Source organism: Puntigrus tetrazona, unplaced genomic scaffold (genome assembly GCF_018831695.1).
Source record: "Puntigrus tetrazona isolate hp1 unplaced genomic scaffold, ASM1883169v1 S000000148, whole genome shotgun sequence".
Taxonomy (NCBI): domain Eukaryota; kingdom Metazoa; phylum Chordata; class Actinopteri; order Cypriniformes; family Cyprinidae; genus Puntigrus; species Puntigrus tetrazona.
In genome coordinates this window covers 2,451,190-2,472,131 of record NW_025047824.1, presented here as the reverse complement: position 1 = coordinate 2,472,131, position 20,942 = coordinate 2,451,190, and the positions used below count along the sequence as shown (strand labels likewise).

General features: G+C 37.6%; 5 protein-coding genes across 13 annotated transcripts in view; 4 read left to right on the top strand and 1 right to left on the bottom strand.

Moving 5' to 3' along the window:
• Window positions 1-598: 598 nt before the first annotated feature.
• Window positions 599-2,505, top strand: LOC122332768 (chemokine XC receptor 1-like). Of its 2 annotated transcripts, none has more exons than XM_043230164.1 (2): window positions 599-1,267; window positions 1,374-2,505. In XM_043230164.1, exon 2 carries the CDS (start codon window positions 1,412-1,414, stop codon window positions 2,288-2,290), a length of 879 nt encoding a protein of 292 aa, XP_043086099.1. In that variant the 5' UTR covers window positions 599-1,267; window positions 1,374-1,411; the 3' UTR covers window positions 2,291-2,505. The 2 variants fall into 2 exon arrangements, with proteins under 2 accessions (XP_043086099.1, XP_043086100.1); XM_043230165.1 differs by having other exon boundaries at window positions 1,371-2,505.
• Window positions 2,506-3,827: 1,322 nt separating this feature from the next.
• Window positions 3,828-4,812, top strand: LOC122332766 (chemokine XC receptor 1-like). The gene has a single exon (XM_043230162.1). The coding sequence runs from the start codon at window positions 3,843-3,845 to the stop codon at window positions 4,782-4,784; it is 942 nt and encodes a 313-aa protein (XP_043086097.1). The 5' UTR covers window positions 3,828-3,842; the 3' UTR covers window positions 4,785-4,812.
• A 1,316-nt stretch (window positions 4,813-6,128) lies between these two features.
• Window positions 6,129-7,590, top strand: LOC122332764 (chemokine XC receptor 1-like). Its single transcript, XM_043230160.1, has 2 exons — window positions 6,129-6,409; window positions 6,570-7,590. Exons 1-2 carry the CDS (start codon window positions 6,374-6,376, stop codon window positions 7,536-7,538), a joined length of 1,005 nt encoding a protein of 334 aa, XP_043086095.1. The 5' UTR covers window positions 6,129-6,373; the 3' UTR covers window positions 7,539-7,590.
• Window positions 7,591-7,728: 138 nt separating this feature from the next.
• LOC122332767 (chemokine XC receptor 1) lies at window positions 7,729-11,083 on the top strand. Its single transcript, XM_043230163.1, has 2 exons — window positions 7,729-8,718; window positions 8,802-11,083. The coding sequence occupies exon 2, from the start codon at window positions 8,810-8,812 to the stop codon at window positions 9,731-9,733; it is 924 nt and encodes a 307-aa protein (XP_043086098.1). The 5' UTR covers window positions 7,729-8,718; window positions 8,802-8,809; the 3' UTR covers window positions 9,734-11,083.
• The window catches only part of map7b (microtubule-associated protein 7b), a 27,071-nt gene continuing 16,598 nt past the window's right edge, over window positions 10,470-20,942 (bottom strand). For 2 of the 8 annotated variants that reach the window (XM_043230153.1, XM_043230151.1), the window contains exons 6-19: window positions 20,816-20,914; window positions 19,933-20,043; window positions 19,682-19,783; window positions 17,953-18,069; window positions 16,274-16,455; window positions 15,944-16,086; window positions 14,987-15,231; window positions 14,744-14,894; window positions 14,494-14,662; window positions 13,532-13,636; window positions 13,414-13,455; window positions 13,254-13,308; window positions 13,002-13,140; window positions 10,470-12,516 (exon numbers count right to left, since the gene is read on the bottom strand). In XM_043230153.1, coding sequence (XP_043086088.1) covers window positions 12,297-12,516; window positions 13,002-13,140; window positions 13,254-13,308; window positions 13,414-13,455; window positions 13,532-13,636; window positions 14,494-14,662; window positions 14,744-14,894; window positions 14,987-15,231; window positions 15,944-16,086; window positions 16,274-16,455; window positions 17,953-18,069; window positions 19,682-19,783; window positions 19,933-20,043; window positions 20,816-20,914 — 1,880 coding nt within the window. In that variant the 3' untranslated portion in view covers window positions 10,470-12,296. The remainder of the gene's footprint in view (window positions 12,517-13,001; window positions 13,141-13,253; window positions 13,309-13,413; window positions 13,456-13,531; window positions 13,637-14,493; window positions 14,663-14,743; window positions 14,895-14,986; window positions 15,232-15,943; window positions 16,087-16,273; window positions 16,456-17,952; window positions 18,070-19,681; window positions 19,784-19,932; window positions 20,044-20,815; window positions 20,915-20,942) is intronic. The other 6 variants (XM_043230152.1, XM_043230156.1, XM_043230157.1 and 3 more) reach the window with 6 other exon arrangements.

Sequence of the window (20,942 nt, the reverse complement as noted above, 5' to 3'; positions counted from 1 at the left end):
AAATGCTCAGAATCTTCTTAAGAGGAATTATGAGCACCTACTCACTGATATGCATAACCGCATATTATATGCCATATAATTGTCTTGGACAATTCATCTTGATTGCCTGCCCCAAAATTGACAGTCTCCTTCCTGAGTTGTGATTGTGTTGTTAATGTTGCAAGCCTGTTGGATCTGCTTGCCTTGAGGCACCATGTTATCACGGGCAGATTTATGACATTGTTGTCTGATCCTGGGCCTCTTTGTAGATTTCAGCTCCTCAAGTTTCAGTGATTTGATCGAATCTTAAGTTGTCTGATACCCTTCACACTTATACAAAAGTGAGTCTTCTGTGAGAGCCACGAACCATCCCCGCAATAACTGAAAACCTGAAGGTATTTTCTACACAGGATATGTCGGTAGGGAATAAAGAACTGAACCTAAATCAATCTGACCTAGTAGATTGTAGTTGCAGAAAAAAAGTCTGTTGCCCAGAATGGAAGTCCGAAAGTGAACAGCAGACCTCACACGGCTAAATTGAGGATGAAGACTTGGATTTAAGGCTCTTGGAAAGTAAAAGGATGACCTGAACGAGGATGCTACCAAAGCAGCTAAATACAACCACTGCTGTGAAAAAGAACGGAATGACAAAGGGTCCTCGTGAAAGACAAGGAGTTTCTTTTTTCCACATTTTTGTGTCACTAGTAATTGTTCTGCAGCTAAACTACCTGTTGACCTTTCCACAGTCAGTATTTGCAACACAAACGCTTCGAAACAGCGAATCGTTTTGCTACCCTGCGATTTAACTGATTTTGAGTTTTCCATATTTCTTGCTTGCTTTCTGTATATACAATGATAAACCTAATTTAATAAGCCGAACTTTAATAGACTGTGATCAAGCCGAGTACAGTGCCCATCGTATTAAAAACATTTCATGGCATTACATCCATTATGTGGTACTTGCCTAAAAAGATTTTATGATGTGCGTTAATAACAGACTACACTAACGTTACCTATAGTCTTACACTTAACTGCGACTTATGGAGAGAGAGAACCGTTTTTTCACAAACCACACCAATCAGAGTGTAAAAAAAGAGAAAAGATTTCCTTTTAGTATTCGAAACAACGCCTCTTTCACATCTGATCAGCTTTCAACTCCTCAAGAAGGTCGACTAAAAATCTGTGGGAAAAATGGTTTCATATTTCAAGCCAGACTGGTTTGATCCAATTTAGTTAGACAAGAGACGCAGTTTATCGGCTTGCAAACTGACTGTGGAAAGAGCAACGGGTAAGAACTAAATGATTATCAAACTAATACAGTACATTCACGCTGTAAAACATTTAGATAAATTGATTCATGTATCTTTTTTTCTTGTTTTGTCTTGAAAAAGCAGATTTATCAGGAATCTGATCTAGTTTGGAACCGCACAACATGACTGATGAGAATACAACATACGAATATGATCCTGACTATGAAGATCAGTTGTGTCGCAAAGAGGAGGTGGTTAGAGTCGGAGCAATTCTCATTCCACTTTTTTTCACAGCGGTGGTTGTGTTGAGCTGCATCGGTAACATCCTCGTTCTGGTCATCCTCGCGCTCTACAAAGGCCTCAAATCCCTGACCAATGTCTTCATCCTCAATTTAGCCGTGTCGGATCTTCTCTTCACTTTCGGACTTCCATTCTGGGCCTCGTACTACATCTGGGGTTGGACCTTTGGAGAGGCTGGCTGTAAAGCGGTGAAGTTTCTCTTCTATGTCGGTTTTTACAGCAGCGTGTTGTTCTTGACTCTGATGACCGTTCAGCGTTACATGGCGGTGGTTCATCCTCTGTCCGACTGGGAGAGGTGCAGATGTTTTTCAGTCGCTCCTTTTGTTATTTGGATCTTGAGTGGAACGGTTGCGCTGCTCGGTTCACTTCACAGCAGAGTCATGACACAATCTGACAGCCAGTATTGTGAATACGGCACTTTTGAATGGAAATCTGCCGTTGCTTATTTTCAAAATGCGTTTTTCTTCATTGCATTTGTAATCATGGGATACTGCTATGGCAGAATGCTTTGTACGATTACAAAATCACGGACTAATAAGAGACACAAGACTGTTAGACTAATATTCTCCATTGCACTGGTGTGTTTCACCGGTTGGGCTCCATATAACATTATCATGTTTTTAAAATCATTGACCGTCAATCCGTTCGCAGACTGTGATGTAAGCCAAAGCATTGACTATGCTTATTATACATGCCAAATAATAGCTTTCTCTCACTGTTGCTTGAACCCTGTTTTTTACTGTACGCTTTTGTTAGCATAAAGTTCATCTAAAAATGATTCTTCAGTAGATCTTTTAAAAAAACTAAACCAGAGATGCTATGCTGGGACTGAATATTTGAAAACTTTGTTGTGCCATTGCTCAGCTTCTGCCAATATATATCTGCCATTTACTCAGTGGAGAAGAAGAGAGAAGTATCATTGACTGAACATAGTTGATCGTATTCTGTTTAACAAAATAAAAAGAGACATGACTGGTATATGATACATAGTCTGTGTGGCTGGATGGTTGAGTTCCAGAAAAACAATAATGGCTTAGAAATAATTTTCGAAAAGGATCTAATACACACAAGTATGGGCTTAACAAGAACTGTTACAGAGTGTAAAGAACCTCTTTTTAGAGTGTATTTATAGCGGACCAATTAATCTTCTCAACTTATAACAGGGCAAATCAACAGTCAGAAAATGAATTATTATCAACAATATCGTATACAGCAAGGAAAAAAATGATTTGATCCCCTGCTGGTTTTGTATGTTTGCCCGCTGACGAAGAAATCAGTCTGTAATTTTAATAGTAGGCTTATTATAACAGCGCGCAACAACAAAAAAATCCAGAAAAACACATTTTTAAAACAATTATAAATTGATTTGCATTTTAAAGAGTCAAATAAGTATTTGATCCCCTATCAATCAGAAAGATTTCTGGCTCCCAGGCGTCTTTTATACAAGACACCAACAAAAGTGATGTTCACTGCATATAAAAATAAAACTGAAAGTATGTAACGAAAGAACCCCACCAACAAATGAATCGTTATTAACGCAGAGAAGAGAAGATAGCCTTTGCTCGTGAGAAAGCAAGCGATTTTTTTCTGTGGTTTTTGTCTCGTCTGTCACTAAAAAAATGGTTAAAGCAGAGCAGTTACTTCTAGAGAAGTTTACAAAGCCGCTTCAGCTTCCTCTGATCGTCTGAGGTTAAGGGGTAATTTATTTATTTGCTTTTCCATCATGCAAACATCACTCAGATACCACCAGAACAATATTCATTTTTTATTCATTGATTATGTTCTTATACCTTGCAGTTACTAATATTTGATCTTTTAACATAGTTCACGAAATTCCAGTTCCTTTTGTACCAGAGGCTGTGGTCGCCTGTGGTTCGATCATCGCTGCGCTACAAGATCAAAGATTTCCAGTAAGTCTTTCTCTGGACAAAGTTATTCAGGTTAAACTCATTTTCATACCTTTTATTCACCCCTGATGAAAAGGCAGAGACTGTATTAATATCTTACACATCCGTAGCACACAAAAAGTATGTTTTATGTATAGATTTTACAAGAAAATTGTATTTCTGCTTTTCCACCCCTTTTTTACTTCTCAATAAAAATGTTTTTTTTTTTTGTATGCGGTGCAAAAAAAAATCATGTAACGATGACAAAATACGTTTTAGAAGAACATGCTATTTCAGTCTTTTTGTGTATATTTTTTTTGCATTTTCTTACTTGCCGATTCTTTGTAATCATTTCAGAAAAATACAAGCATTTTAAGGTTTTTTGTTGGCTTTTTATTTTCAGCATACAAATAGCAAAGAATTAAACATGGACAAATCCGATCTGGCCAGTTTGCAACAGCAGAACAACATGACTGATGAGAATACAACATACGAATATGATCCTGACTATGAAGACCAGCTGTGTCGCAAAGAGGAGGTGGTGAATGTCGGATCCATTGTTATTCCACTTTTTTTCACAGCGGTGGTTGTGTTGAGCTGCATCGGTAACATCCTCGTTCTGGTCATCCTCGCGCTCTACAAAGGCCTCAAATCCCTGACCAATGTCTTCATCCTCAATTTAGCCGTGTCGGATCTTCTCTTCACTTTCGGACTTCCATTCTGGGCCTCGTACTACATCTGGGGTTGGACCTTTGGAGAGGCTGGCTGTAAAGCGGTGAAGTTTCTCTTCTATGTCGGTTTTTACAGCAGCGTGTTGTTCTTGACTCTGATGACCGTTCAGCGTTACATGGCGGTGGTTCATCCTCTGTCCGACTGGGAGAGGTGCAGATGTTTTTCACTCGCTCCTTTTGTTATTTGGATCTTGAGTGGAACGGTTGCGCTGCTCGGTTCACTTCACAGCAGAGTCATGACACAATCTGACAGCCAGTATTGTGAATACGGCACTTTTGAATGGAAATCTGCCATTGCTTATTTTCAAAATGCGTTTTTCTTCATTGCATTTGTAATCATGGGATACTGCTATGGCAGAATGCTTTGTACGATTACAAAATCACGGACTAATAAGAGACACAAGACTGTTAGACTAATATTCTCCATCGCACTGGTGTTTTTCATCGGTTGGGCTCCATATAATATTATCATGTTTTTAAAATCTTTGACCGTCAATCCATTCGCAGACTGTGATGTAAGAAAAAGACTCGACCATGCTGAATATTATGCATGGCGAATTTTAGCCGTTACGCAGTGTTATGTGCACACTGTTGTGTTTTTAGTTATTGTAGGTGGAAGGTTTGGTAACAGTTTATGAGCAATTTACGTCATTTACTCACCCTTGAGTATTTCCAAACCTGTATGAATTGTTTTGTTCTGCCGAACGCAAAGGAAGAGTTTATGACCAGGTTGTTTTGGTCACCATTGACTTCCACAGTAGGACAAAAATACTATGGAAGTCAATGGTGACCCAAAACAGCCTGGTTACAAACTTTCTTTAAAATATCTTTGTGTTCGACAGAACAAAGAAATTCAGGTTTGGAAACCTCAAGGGTGAGTAAATGATGACAGAATTTTCAGTTTGGGTTAAACTATTCCTTTAAGGCCTTAGATTGACATCAACACGGTCTCAAAAAAACAGGTCATATATGTAAATAAAAGTGACATCGATAACTTTTGATTGATTTGTTGTAAATTGAACATCATATTGTATAAACATTCATTAAAAGTTTGGAATTTCTTATTTTCTCCCAATAACCACTGCAAGAATTTAAAATGAAGTTACAGAATCTTGATCAGATCACCACTAAAATGTGAAATTAAATTGATATTAAAGATCCCAAGGATAGCCAATGAAGCTGCAAGTGGCTATTACTTTTGACTACAGAATTTGTTTTCTTGGAAATTTTTAAACATGTGACTGGAAAAGACACACATGACACAACTTGGGTCTTGCTGGTGGGAAAGCAAGTGACTTTCCTGCGTGGGCATGTTCTTATAGATCTGGTCGATCTATTAACATGGTCCACGCAGTTCAAGTTGATTTTATACTAGAGATTGTGTTCCTCCGCAGATAATCAGTTCTGATCAACACGGTTCTCTACAAGATCTAGATCAGTCAGGTTCCATAGAACATTGTCCTGTTACTAAAATCTTTGACCGAGCATTAATTCACCATCACAGAGTTGACTATGTTGCATATTATGCTTGCAGAATGTTAGCTTTCTCGCACTGCTGCAAAAAACGAAGCAATTTTAGTTTTTGTAGATGCAAGTTGAGCATCACTGGCTGAACAATCGCAGAAAGATTTTGTTAGTTAGCTGAAATACATTTCTTGTCAAAAGCGCATCCCTTCATTAGTTGTGACAGCCCTCAGAGAGAGCGGGCAGGGCTTTATGACCTCAATCTGTGAATGCGGATACAATGGTTAGACTGTGTTTACAAATACTTGGGATCGCTTATATGTTTTTATGACTAAGCTTTTATGAAGTAAATTCCTGGCAGGGAAAATCCATTCTCCGCCAGTATCATAGCAAATGAAGACAGCCAAATGACTATAACTTTTGATTGCAAAACTTGTTTTGATGGAAACTTTGAGCACATGTGACTCTTATAAAGCTGAACACATGATCACACTCATAATTTGGGTCTTTTGCTCACGAGAAAGCAGGTGACTTTCCTATTGTATTTGTTGCCTCTTAGTAAAGCTGTTACTTAAAATGTAAAGATCACAAAGCCACTTCAGTTTCCTCTTAGCAAGTGAGATGAAAGGATTTAGAGTCTGAGGTTTGAGGGGGATGTTTGTTATTTACCTTTATCATACAAGCATCTCTCAGAAATCACCAGAACAACACACCGCTCTTTATAATTCACTGATATGATGCATTCATCTGCAGTGATCAGTTAATGAGCTGTTCTGACACAAGATCATCAATAATTCAGGTAAGTCGTTTATATATTCATTATAACTTCACTTTCTCCCAAGAGACTAATTTTTAGCATTGTATTAATGATTTAAAAATTGATTTATTTTACTGGACCACGTTTTAGAAAAAAATCATTGTAACCGTTTCTTCGTAATTCATTCTAAATTCACTTTCAGTGTACAAACATTAGAGATCCAAACCTGGACAAATCTGACACCAACATGACTGAGGAGTACCCTGACCTTAACTACCACACTGACTATGAAGACCAGCTGTGTCGCAAAGAGGAGGTGGTTAAAGTCGGAGCAATTCTCATTCCACTTTTTTTCACAGCGGTGGTTGTGTTGAGCTGCATCGGTAACATCCTCGTTCTGGTCATCCTCGCGCTCTACAAAGGCCTCAAATCTCTGACCAATTTCTTCATCCTCAATTTAGCCGTGTCGGATCTTCTCTTCACTTTCGGACTTCCATTCTGGGCCTCGTACTACATCTGGGGTTGGACCTTTGGAGAGGCTGGCTGTAAAGCGGTGAAGTTTCTCTTCTATGTCGGTTTTTACAGCAGCGTGTTGTTCTTGACTCTGATGACCGTTCAGCGTTACATGGCGGTGGTTCATCCTCTGTCCGACTGGGAGAGGTGCAGATGTTTTTCACTCGCTCCTTTTGTTATTTGGATCTTGAGTGGAACGGTTGCGCTGCTCGGTTCACTTCACAGCAGAGTCATGACACAATCTGACAGCCAGTATTGTGAATACGGCACTTTTGAATGGAAATCCGCCGTTGCTTATTTTCAAAATGCGTTTTTCTTCATTGCATTTGTAATCATGGGATACTGCTATGGCAGAATGCTTCGGACGATTACAAAATCACAGGCTAAGTCGGATCACAAGACTGTTAGAATAACATTTTTTATTGTGCTGCTGTTTTTTATCGGTTGGGCTCCATATAACATCGTCATGTTCTTAAAATCATTGACAATCCATCCATTCACAGACTGTGACGTAAGCATAAGACTTGACTATGCATATTATGCGTGCCGGATGTTAGCGTTCTCTCACTGTTGCATAAACCCAGCGATTTTAATATTTGTAGATGCAAAGTTTTGTAATACTTTGCGAGAAATATCCAAGAAGGTTTGTTCTGTGTAAAGACTCAAGTGTATAAATAAAAGTTTAATAAAAGTCTCAGAAATATTCAGTATTTGGAGAAAAGAGGCTTTTAAGTGCTTTAAGGAATAGTTAACTTTAAAAAATAAACTGAAAATAACTGAAAATGTACTCCCTATGCAAGAAATATATAGTAAGTGTTTTGGAGCAGATTTGGAGAAAATTTCCTTTGTATCAATTGCTTATCAAAGGATCCTCTGAGGTGAATGGGTGCCATCAAAATGAAGATTATTGCATTGTTTATCAGCCGTTTGGATTTTTTTGTGAATGAACCACTGTGAACTTCTTAAATCCTCCGACCTAAAATTTGTGTAAAACAAACCATTTCCGTTTGAGAAAATGCAGATTATGCAGTTTTGTTTTTGTGCATTTCAGTTATGACTGGAAGCTGACTTTTTTTCTTTCTTTCACGTGACAGTAAATTGAGGTTTGTGGAAGGAAGCAGAGCGTCATCACTGACTTACATAAACAGGAAAATGGAAGATTTGAGATCATGCCAAGCTTATCTTTGCGTGTAGCTTTCAACCTGTTAACATAAACAATATTAGTATGTTTGCAGAATACATGTGTATTTACAAAAACATATACCTCCATTTTTTATAATGCTCAAATGTTTTTGTTTTTGTGTTAGTTTTTAATTTTTTTCATTATTTTTAAACCTAATCAAAATAACCCAACTGCAGTTTCATTGGGATTATTTGGAAAGCACAATGAAAAACAAATTAAGTTACCCATTTTTAGTAAATGAACTTTTCGCATACCGTACATTACATCCCTTTAACCATTATCACCTTTATAAAAAACAACACTTTTACAACTTTCTAAGTCTGTCCTATGAATACTGTGATGTAAACCAACTGAAACACCCATTAACTGGAAACTACCTTATGATGTTACTAAGGAATTGCCACAAGACTTTAAAGAACAACTGCTTTCACTGCACAAACGGTACTTTCATTTCACATTTATAAAGGAAAAGAGAAATGAGTTTTTAAAAGGTAGGTGTTTTTAACCCTCCCATTCAACATAAATACTCTCAGATATCCCTTCCAAAACATCCTGTCACTAAACATTAGCTTTAATTTGCTGTGCAGTTTTCTTCCAATAGGTTTCAGTTTGGTACTTTTGAGTCATATTAATAACAGAACCGACAAAAATTAAGGTAAATATATTCTTCTTTATTATTTCATCAATAAAGAAATAATTTCATTAAACGTCGATGACAGATGTAATATGATTATATAGAGAACGACATGACTGAAGGGTATACAGATTATACAGAACCAGAAGACCAGCTATGTCGCAAAGAAGAGGTGGTCGAAGTCGGGTCCATTGTAGTTCCAGTTTTCTTCGCTCTTCTGGTCGTGTTGAGCTGCATTGGTAACCTAATGGTTTTGGTCATCCTGCTGCTGTACGAAAAGTTTCGATTGCCGATCAACGTCCTGATCTTCAATTTAGCCGTGTCGGATCTTCTCTTCACTTTCGGACTTCCATTCTGGGCCTCGTACTACATCTGGGGTTGGACCTTTGGAGAGGCTGGCTGTAAAGCGGTGAAGTTTCTCTTCTATGTCGGTTTTTACAGCAGCGTGTTGTTCTTGACTCTGATGACCGTTCAGCGTTACATGGCGGTGGTTCATCCTCTGTCCGACTGGGAGAGGTGCAGATGTTTTTCAGTCGCTCCTTTTATCATATGGATGTTGAGCGGAACAGCTGCACTTTTAGTCTCCCTTCGTAGCCAGGTTTTAGAGAACGAGGGGAACCTTTACTGTGAATTTGACAGTATTCGATTAAAACACGCCTCTGTTTATTTACAAATTGTTTTCTTCTTGATTGCATTTTGCATCATGGGATTTTGTCACGTCAGAATGTTCCAGACAGTCGCACGATCCCAAACAAGGAAGCGACACAAGACCATCAAACTGATATTCTGCATTGGGCTGCTATTCTTCACGGGATGGGCTCCTTATAACATAGTAATGTTCTTGAGAATTCTGCAGGATTATGGTTTGTCTTCATTCGTGGACTGCAATGTATCCATTTATCTTGATTACGCATTTTACACTTGCCGGCTCTTGGCTTTTTCACACTGCTGCTTAAACCCGGTGCTTTACGCTCTAATTGGAGAAAAATTTCAGAAACATTTACAAACAATATTAAAGAAAATGTGTTCGAAATAAAGCAATTCTCATCTATCCTGAGACACATTTTTGGTGTGTCTGTTAATTCAACAAATCTCACAATGCATGTCATACAGACTACTGCTGAATTTTGTGGTCATTTTTTTTTTTTTTTTTTAATAATACTTCATTCAGTACAGATCTGGGGGAAAAGTATCACTGTTTCCACAAAAATTTTTAACATTAATGAGAGCATATTTCTTAGACCTGGAGTAATGATGCTGATAAATGAACTCTGCATCATGAGAATAAATTACATTTTATTTATGTATTTATTTAATTGGAAAACATCCATTTTGAATTGTACATTTAACAATTTTGTTGTTTTTACTATATTTTTGTCACATTAACTGAGCCTATGAATTCTTTCAAAAACATGAAAATAACTAAAATTTTTTTTGTCTTTTATAAATAGTAGCTAAGCTTACATTTTACCATACATCTTCAATTATTATTAGTAAATCACAACTGAACGTTAAATAAAAGCTTGATTGACAGCATCCATGGCATGCCGTTGAAAACCACTGAAAATTTCAACATCCCTGTTCGATTAAATATAAATGCAATGTTTCTTAAACATCTAAACCTCAAGGAAAAAAAAAATGTTAGCAACGTACTGGCGCCACATAAACCACGGCTGAATCGAAACATCAAATTGTTTCACATGCAAAAGTTTGAAAAAAATCCCATAACCACGGCTTCATTTTACACAGACACATGCACAAAGCAGCCTTTGTCATTTCCAGATAAAAAGTTTATTGATTTTCATCATTTGTACATGCATATAGATCGACTTGGTTGGGAGAAAACACTTCAGTTTATTAAAGTGGTACTCAGTGCTGTTGGTTAGGTCAAGGGCACGCGGGCGCTTTATCAGAAGTGCTCTTTAAATAAGTCTTCACTGAGAAATCGCTCCCTGACGTCTCAGTAAACAAGTTGTGCTCGTTTCAATCCTACACCCGCCCTCATACGAAACGGATTTTGTGCAAGATTTATGTATACTTTTTGAGCATTTGCATATCAAGATTTACAATTTCTCGGTTTCAAGATATGTAATGGATCCCTGCTACTTTTTTTGCACGGTGTCCGCCGACTACTCACTGATACCGACTACAACAAAAACGAACCGAGATAGTCTTATAAGATAAATCGCGTTATAATAATGTCCTATATAGGATACTTGGTTTTCCATAAGCCCTATGAACTATTGATGGGCTTGGCTCATAGGGCTTAGATGAAAATAGCTACGTGATGCAGCAGGACTCACAGGGCTGACAGCATGTGTAACGAGCTTATTAATGTACAGGATTAAAAAAAAAAAAAAAAAAAAATCAGCCCTTTAACATCAGCTCTATAAACAAATCCTCAAAACTTCACTTCATCTGATAAGGCAGAGGAAAGACATAGGTAGCAGCATTTCAATTTAAAGAGATTCTGCGTGTTTTTATGTTATGTTATTATTACTTTTGAAGGATTTTTAATGATTAGATTGTATGGGTTCTACCGATGAAATAGACGTTACATTTCATATAAGAATACGTTTCTATAGTACAAGTTGCTTTCGTGATTAATGTTACTGAAAACAACAGCGGGGTGAACCTCACAAAAACACATCCAGGTCACATTTCAACCCAAAATCTAATGGAAAAAAGGTCATAAACATTTTTATTTGAATCAGCATTAATTATAGGCAGTTTACACAATGTACATACTTCACACTGTACATAATATGTCATTTTTCTCACAATTACTGTACTAAGAAATGGAAGGGTGTGATTAAATAAACATTTTTTTCCATTTAATTTTGAGTTAAATATAATCATGAATATGATCCTGAGTAACCCTGATTCACCCAGTCATATCAAAAAAAAATAAATTGTGATGGTGGTTTTGCTTCGCTTAGATTAACGTAGAGAGCCGTACGTTTGGGGTTGAGTGAGACCGGGTCTTTGCAAACCGTATCAAAATTCAAAATTCAAGAGGCAAAAATCTGTTCAAGCTTTGCAAAGAGGGAAGAAAATACGTTCTCTTCATTCGAACAGTAATTATAAAACTAAGCAGAGAGTTCAGCCACTCAATTGCTGGCATAACGAGAGCAAAACTGGGTTTTGCCATAAATCTAAGCAAACACAACAAACATCATTCTCTTGTCACACATTCCTTGTGGTTAGCACTTCACAGGAGTTTCCACGACAGCGACGAGACTTTTCTTCAAGTATTAGATGTGACTTCAGTCACCACAATGCTGGTCCCCCCCAAAAAGACAGAAGACGTGGGTTTCTAAGGCGCACCACTTCAGTTTGAGGAGACATGAGCGGATTACAGGAAGTAGAGGCCAAGAGATCTTAATTTCGTAATTTCTCTTCGCCATTTTAGGTGTCAGATGAAGTGCATTGAGGGGTCTCCCTCCGACTCGGTTTTCTTTCAATCTGAGTGTTGCATGTTGCATTTCCATCATTATAAATGTTCGAACATCTATAATGGGAAGTAATCTAAATAAGGTAAAGGGGCCATCGCACGTCACCCCAAATCCATGTTGTGTCCGGACTGACTGACCTGAACTCTACTGTGCCGGGTTTTCCTCCAGTCCACTCACATTATGCATGCTGCCGTTCTCTCTGAAAGCCAATAAAGGAAGCTTTTTCTTCTCCTCTTCTTCATTTTCCACCTCCTCACCATCTCCATCTTGACGGGACAATTTGGTCGCCGCAGGAACCTCTATGACCTCCTCGAAGGCCTCTGTGACGGTGCCGTTTTCTCTGGGCAGAAGCTGGGCAGCCCCACTTGAAGTAAAAAAAAGGCGTCAGAGATTACAGACTGTTTTTACATCAAGTTTTTCCAATGAAGCATTTTGTTGGCTTGAAATGCGTGTACTTTGCATTCTCATTTGAAGTCATTTGGGATAAAAGTGTCTACTAAATTATTGAATGGAAATGAAAATAGAGCTTATACTGTGTGTAAACAAATTATCTAATGTGCTTAGAAAAAAACAAAAACAAATTGGAGTTCCTCCGATCACCAGTAGAGGACAGGAGAGATTCATTTACTGCATTATTACACCGATCCATTTAGAAGACAATTTTCCAAAGTGACTTTGAAATAAAATAAAAGCAATAAAAAAAGGTAAGCAGTCTAATATCATTTTAAATACCACACAAATGAATTACAGTCATTATCATTAATTAACACTTTTGCATAAAAGCAATGATACCCTTTAAAAATCGCTCAACAACTATTAATGATCTTAATAGATGAACTCTGTTTTCACCTGTGACCTGATGTGGGCAGTATGGGAGTAATGAAGCTGGGCCCCGTGTGTCCGTTACTGTCACTGCACACCGTCTCAGAGGTCTCTGGAGCCCGAGAGGCCGAGAGAGTCACTGAAGGGCTGCTGGATATTGAGCTCGCTAAGAAAGGCAAGAGAGCGCGACGTCAAATACGTCAGATTCACAACAGGCATCGTCTAAATTCACGTCAGAGTAAGGAAACACATGTAAATTGTAAAAAAATCACAAATCACCTGAATTCTGTCCACTCTGCTGGCTCACGTCACCATTATTCTGTTGGGGGGTTTTCTTCAAAACGTTTAAGTAAAATAAATGGAAAGTGTGTTGGTGAAGAGCCAGCACTTCACAATGCTAAAAAGATGAAGGCAAGTGCTTGCAGATATTACATCTTACCTGATCAGATCGGCGTGTACGTTTCATAATTTCCTCAAGGCGCTGTGACACACAAGAATCAGATAACATTTAAACCCTGCCACTACCTTAAAAAGCACTCAGAATTAAATTAGTTTACCTTCTTCCTCTCCATTCTTTCAGCCTCCTCTTTCTGGAAGTGTTTTTCTCTCTCAAGACGCAAACGCTCTGCCTCTTCTCTCTGGCGAGCCTCCTCTTCCTCTTTCTGAACATACAGAGCCACAAAAAACACATTCAGAATAAAATATAAAAATGCATAAAATCAGCATGCTATTACTTTACAGTTGTCGAAACTAACATGCTATTAAGATTAATTATGTTTAATGCTAGCTAGCACACATATTATAAAAAGCGGCTTTAGAAATTGGCAGTATATTGTTTCTTATACTTCTATATCATTAAGCGTTAATCTATGCCCTACAGTACACAATGTATGCATATATTATGCATATAATATGCATTATATATGCATTTTATACTAAGACATAAAATACATACATAATGCATATTATATGCATAATAAATAAATAAATGCAATAAATATACGCACTACCAGTCAAATGTATGGGGATGAGATTTTATTAAAAATACAGTAAAAACAAATACTGTATAATATTATTTCGTATTATTACTAATATTGTTATTCTATTTAAGAATATTTCATCCTGTAATTAACTACTGTGATTCAAAACTGAATTTTCAGCATACTGAATACTTCTGAAATCACTTTAACATGCTGATTTGTTCAAGAAACGTTTCTCTTTACCATCAATGTTAAAAACAGTTGCGCTGCTTATTTTTTGTTGAAACCGTGATGCATTTTAATTCAGGATTCAAGTTCAAAACGGTCCAAATGAATTTTACTTAACTTAAAAGTTAAGTTAAAAGTGGTGTTTAGTAGACATGGTGTATATAAATAAATTCTCCTTATATTATCCACCAAAATGATTTTTCTAATCTATTTACAGCACTAATGTTCACAAGTTATCTTACTGAAGAACACAGTGATTGCTGAGTGTTTATTGATCTGTCTGGAGTGATTAATGAATGAGAATATCGTACCTGTTTCTGCAGGCGCTCAGCTTCCTCTCTCTCCCGCTGTGCTTTCTCCTCCTCTAAACGCTTCGCCTCTTCCTCTCGTCTCTTCTTCTCTTCTGCCTGCCGCTGTGCCTCCTCCTCTCTCTTCGCCCGCTCCTCTGCCTTCCTGCGGGCCATCTCCTCCCTGCTGCGCCTGCATACACACAGGCACATAAAATACATTTTAAATAAATGCATGTTGCTTTGGTACGGCTGATAAAAATCTCTTACACACCTTTCAGCCTCTTCCTGCTGTCTCTTCTCTTCCTCTTCTCTTTCTCTCTGCTCTCTGGCCTGCCGTCGTTTCTCGGCCAGCAGACGTGATGCCTCCTCAGGATCTGTTGTGCCTGCAGAGGGCCGGGATGTTGGAGGACTTCCTGAACCTTCTACAAAACCAGAAAAAGGTACAGGATTAGAATAAACGATGCAAGTTGAATAGAACTTGATGGTTAACGAATAGCTGTGCTGCATTACAGACCAGCAGACGGCTCCGGTTTAGCTGCAGGAGCCTCTTGTTCAGTTTTGGGAGGTTCAACATCCTCTTTTTTGGCCCCCTCTCCTTCTTGGGTAACTTTCGGGCTCTCTGATGTCACTCTGTTAGGCCTGAGATTGCCTGGCGATAAAGACGGGTTGCTTGGAGAGAGAGGAATTGATGCTGGAGGAGGTGGAGACCTGGACTTTTTGGGGTTAGGTGTCTTCTGAGGGGGTTTAGCAGTCAAGCCCCTGAGAAACAGACAAGAAAAAAAATAAAAATAAAAATTGGTGAATAAAAAGTATTTCATTAAAAAAGTGAAAATAATATTAAATAAGCACGAATATTTATTTAAATACCAGTTTCAAACTCAAATTTAGTTCTATTTGAGTATAATTTTTAGGTCCCTTTTTATATTAGGTGGTCTTAACTACTGTGTACTCAGACTTAAATTAATCATTTGTTACAATGCTCTTATTATAGCACTAAAAGTGTCTTAAAAACTACAATATGAGCACAATAAGTACATCTAACATAAGTGTATAGTAGTTAAGCCACCTAATATAAAGTGGGATCCGTTTTTATTTTAGACACATTTCTACTGCATTGTCATTTATTTTAGTTTAAATAGCAGCATCCCTGAGATGTTTCCACAGAGAGTATTTCTGGATTTGTCTCAGTTTGTTCTGTTTCTTCAAGTCATTCCAGATGATGAGATCAGATATCTTGCCATTGTCAGACTCCTTGTGCGAACAAAAGTCTGACCGAATTGTTATAATTTATGACAAAATGAATGTTTGGAAACTGATATTTCACTGATATTACAGCAAAACAACAGACCAATTTTTAAAATGCTGTAAATACTAGTGTTCCAATAATAAGTCCACCGCTATATAGGGTATATATATGCATACAGCATAATTGTTCCTTACTCGTGTTTTCGACTTAAAACGGCATTTATACCTGTTAGGCGATGGATTGGTGACCCTGCTGCGATGACTGACAGGTGAAGGAGATCTCTTGGGTGTGAACAGGCTCAGACTAGGAGTTGGATATGCCAGGTTACTCCATGACTTTCTCACATTGTCCTTATCTTTCCTGTCAATCTGCCCAATGAAATGCACAAAATACATTCTTTTAGAGACATCTACGGTATTTCCATACTGCATTATACACTGATCACAGTTCAAAGGGTTTACATGTATAAGATGTTTAAAGCATGCGGTGCTTGCACAGGCAAAAACAAGTAACACAATAACTGCAAAACAAAACTGATCTTGTGTGTTTGCTTACCGGGAAATTCTGTGTGGTCTTTCTGCGAGCGCTGCTGTCCAGAGGAATAAACCCTGCTCTCATCGGTCTCTCGAGATTAAGGCCTGCTTTGATCGGTCGCTCAGCGCTGCGTGACTGGATGGACTTGAAGGACATGGAGCTCATTGGGTGACAGGAGGCTGAGCGAGGACAAACGGGGGTCACTGTACCACGGGCGAGTTTAACCAACCGACCAGGGAGTATTATGAGATAAATGAATTGATTTAATATGGACAAGAGCGACAGGGAGGGAGGGAGGAAAGTGTGCAGAAGAAAAGGGTTAAAAAGGGGTGAGTGAGTGATGAAATGACGGAAAGGGAAGAAAAAGAAAGTGTGTGTTAGTATCTACAAAGCTCTAGGAAAAATTTAAGCAACATCCATCACTGTAGGAAAAGAATGTTCAGAATGGCATACTACCATATTATTTTTGCAGTATGCATGATGTATACTGTGCTCATTAGGTAGCTTTACTGTATGCAAGGAACTGAAATTGCCAAAAAAAATTATTATACAGCCAGAACACGCAGAGTGGCATATTATATCCCATAATGCAATGCACTAGACATTTTTGGCTTGACAACTACAAACAATATAAAATGTAATTTGACTATGCTTTCAACTAGTTATTTGACTGAACTAAAATTGGGATAAAAAGGCTAAATAAAAAATTTTATTTAGCGACAAAAACTGGATCATTTAGCTACTACAATAAAAAATAAAACCTAACGAGGTTAACAACATAGCACACTTATTGTTTGAAATGTGTATTCACACTGCTAAGTGTTTCACACATGATTATAAAAACAGCAGGCAGTAAATAGCACGGCGCAGTATGCAGCAAACAGTGAGGAAGCATTTCATTCTGAACAACACAGACGCTTTAATTCCCGAGTCAGTGATGAAGCTGTTGCCCATGTTAGAATTTAATCAGATGATAACAGCATCCCCGACCAGAAAAATCACCAAACGATTAGCAAGAAACACAAGCCACTGAGAGATTAGCTAAGCGTCAGGTCCATTTGAACGCGCGCGCTCGCACACACGTGAGTTTAAGATGAAGCTGGCAGCAACTGTGCAAGGCTGTCGCTGAGAGAAAAGTCTGTCTGAAAAAGGCGTTTTGTTTTAGGACACAGGCCTTGCGAGAAACAGCCCTCAATGTTCTACAATACTCTCATTCCCTTCTTTCCCTGCTCTTTTTCTTTGTTCGTACATGAGTTTAGATTAAAATGTCCTGATGTTCATATTGTATAAATATGTTGCAAACTAAATTAAAACTACTTTGAAATGCAGTCTCAATGTGCCAGAATATCTGTAAGATTTTTCAACTTAAGACATATTTGTAGCACCTTCACATGGATAATTCAATTCAATGCATGCATGTTATTTCATACTCGAATTGAAAATGGCTGGTAAAAAAAAAACACACGAAGCCAATTTCCCATATTATCTTTATGAATGCTTAACTCCACTACAGTGCATAGATATTTTGCATTCACGAGCTAAAAAATAATAATTGTGCTTTCATATTTTCCAATTTTCTCTTACAATTCAGATTTTAGATGGAGCATCTTCTATTAAGTTCTTACATTTTTACAAAAAAAATAGCTGTAAATGTGAGATAAAAGTTGGAATTACCTTTTTTTATTTATTTAAGCAATTACCTGCTTCTCCAGACAAAGACATGGCGCTGCGACTTCTGGCCAGGTAGGAGTGTGTTGGTGTCTGTAGTCGACTGATCACCGTGTTCTCCCATGCAGTAAGAGGCATGCGACGCATACCTGGACAACACACACGCACATTTTCTCTTACATAATGCCACTGTCATTGAAAGGTAATATTTGGTTGTCTAGAGAGAAGCTAAAAGAAGTAGTTTGCACATGCAACAGTACACAGATGCAGATGTACTCATAATACTATGTGCCCAGAATAGGCAATAGTTGCTTATTTGCATCATCTGCTGGTGATATTGAATCATGCATGTTTTATGTAAAGTTCTACGTTAAGTGACACCAACCGATAAAAGGAAATACTGGTTTTTACCCTGAACGTAACCTCTAGTGGAAAGACAACAACAAACTGCAATCGCAAACCATTTAAAGCAATAGTTTACCCAAAAATGAATATTTGCTGCAGGTCATCCATGATGTACAGTAGATGAGTTTTTTTGTATACAAACAGAGGACTAGTTTAGCAGGAAGCAACAGTTTTAAGCTAAAATGTGTTTCTTTCTAAACCTGTAGTTTTTCACTTCACAAGATTGAATTAATAGACTAGAGATTTATGGATTACTTGTGGATTATTAAAATTTTTGGACTCTCATCCTGATGGTACCCATTCACTGCAGAGGATCCATTGGTGAGCAAGGGATGCAATACAATTTTTTTCTGAATCTTACAAACTCATTTACAACTTTTCATTTTTGGAAGAACTATTTCTTTAAGTTAGACCAATAAATTGAACAAAAGCATAGTTTGTTACCATAAACATAACTACTTGTGCAAAGACAACATGAATCATATCTGCAATCCATTTATTGTGCGTGATATTTTTAATTGGGGGCATGATTTTAGACAGGACCTAAAAAGCTAGTTTGTTAATTTATCAACAATATTATTATTTGGTTCACTCCACATACCTTGTCAGGCAGCACAAAAAGTTACTACATTATGATCAAAACAGTTTGCATCTTTAAAATAGGATGCACAACTCCGCATTAAAAGGTAAATTGATTTCATGTTGTCTGTAAAAAAGGTTACCAGAAAAAAAGCATGCAAGAAATAAATATAGACACATAAAAATATAGTCCAATAAAGCATGCAACATTCACACACGGTCATATCTAAATGATTGTTTGTAAATGAATAAATCATTTAAAACCTGCATAAACTAACATGCAATATTTGTAAATACGGAAAGAGGTCGCATGACTTCAGAGTTGTGTGTAACCAGGGCTCAAGACTGAAAATGACAAATTACAGAACGGTTTGATTATACGCTTGCTCTAAGAAGCACTCGGTCATGCTAACGTTGTGTAGATGTAATGTTAATGCCTACATTCAAACAGAAGATGCACTTCATTGAGTGCAAAGCTTCTTGCTCGAACATGTCACTTCTCATCCAACAGTTACTGTGTACTGTGAAGAAGGCATGTATTTAAAAAAAAAAATAAAAAGGGAAAATATATGTGTAACATATAATATGTAATGCAATATAGGGAATATATATGTAACTAAAGTCACATATTGTTTTGCAATTGATTCTGAACTGTTCATTCAGGCTTTATTGCATTTAATTTCTGATTATTTTATTTGCAGTCTGGAGCCCCGGACAGCACGGGCTTTAACCCAGTAGGAGAGCATCAAGAAAGATTCCTGGATTTCTAAAATCCACCTGCTGGTTTGTCCTGAGGGATCTTCTCTTTGGAGATTTGGGATTTAGATTGTGTTTTTTTAATCAAGCAAGACGACGAGAGAGATGTCTGCTTCTGTAAGGCTTGGACGGTACAACAGAGTCACACAGCACACAAATACACACACAAAGACAACATCAATTCAACAAGGCCATTCTCGATAAACTATTCAAAAAGGTTTGAAAAATGTGATTGATTGCGTACAACGTCAAGAGATAGCGCGCGTGTTTACCTCTATCTGGTGAATTCAGCAAGGTGGCTGAGGAAGATGACAAGCGTTTGGAAATGACTGGATCTGTGGGTTTGGACAGATTCATAGTGGAGACTGACCTTCTGTCAGTATCTAAAAAAAAAAACCCACACAGATGCAAGATACAACATCAGATGCAAAACTCACAGACAAATGAACTTACAAAAAGACTAAATGGAGATAGGAAATGAAGAAGAGGGTGTTTACTAAGACTTTTTTTCTACTGTGTGTTTACCTGCAGTTTAGGGATGCTATTTTTTAAGTTAGCTCTGAGGAAAAGTGCTTAGCTACATGTACTAAAGACTACAGAGGATGACGGCACACTCATTTGCTTAATGCTCACAATCTGCCTTCCATCTGTGTCTCAGAATGGACAGACACATTGACGACTTTAAGACTAGCAGGACATCTGTGATGCCTTTAAACACCTTAAAAAGGATCTAACATCACCGATATTGACTTTGCCAGACTTTAAAGTGGTCCTATTATTAAAAGTAAGATGGAAAATCAAAAGACACTGATGTAGAAATTAGTTTAGTAAACAAAAAAGCTTGTATCTATATGTGTCAAACATGAAATGTTACATATAAAGTATTAATCTTAAAAGTGTACCAGAAAGAAAAACCTACATGAAAGAATAAACGCTAATGGATTATAAAAAAAAAATGGACAAAAACATAAACAGCCCCTTTGAAATAAACTACAAAATAGCTACAAGTCACGTCTTGTACTGGTTAAGCGGTTTGTGTTTCTGGCTCCATGCTAACTGCTGACGGGAAATGAAAAGAAATCAAGATCATTTATGGGTGATGCTACAGGCTTTAGCTAATGCTGCTAGTCTGCTGCTCTACACTATTATATTCACATTTCGATCGAAACTGCTGCTGGCGTGCCAAGCTGTAAACACCATGATAGTGCTCCAGCCCAGCTAGATCCAATGAAAAGAGAGCAGAATCATCAAAACCTGAGAGAGAAGAGAGAAGGATGGATAG

Excerpts from the sequence above, each read along its gene's own strand:
- LOC122332767 (XM_043230163.1), top strand. The coding sequence starts at position 8,810 with ATGACTGAAGGGTATACAGATTATACAGAACCAGAAGACCAGCTATGT.
- LOC122332764 (XM_043230160.1), top strand. The coding sequence starts at position 6,374 with ATGAGCTGTTCTGACACAAGATCATCAATAATTCAG. Across the intron at positions 6,410-6,569 it reads CAAGATCATCAATAATTCAG|TGTACAAACATTAGAGATCC; the intron begins GTAAGTCGTTTA and ends ATTCACTTTCAG.
- LOC122332768 (XM_043230164.1), top strand. The coding sequence starts at position 1,412 with ATGACTGATGAGAATACAACATACGAATATGATCCTGACTATGAAGAT.
- LOC122332766 (XM_043230162.1), top strand. The coding sequence starts at position 3,843 with ATGGACAAATCCGATCTGGCCAGTTTGCAACAGCAGAACAACATGACT.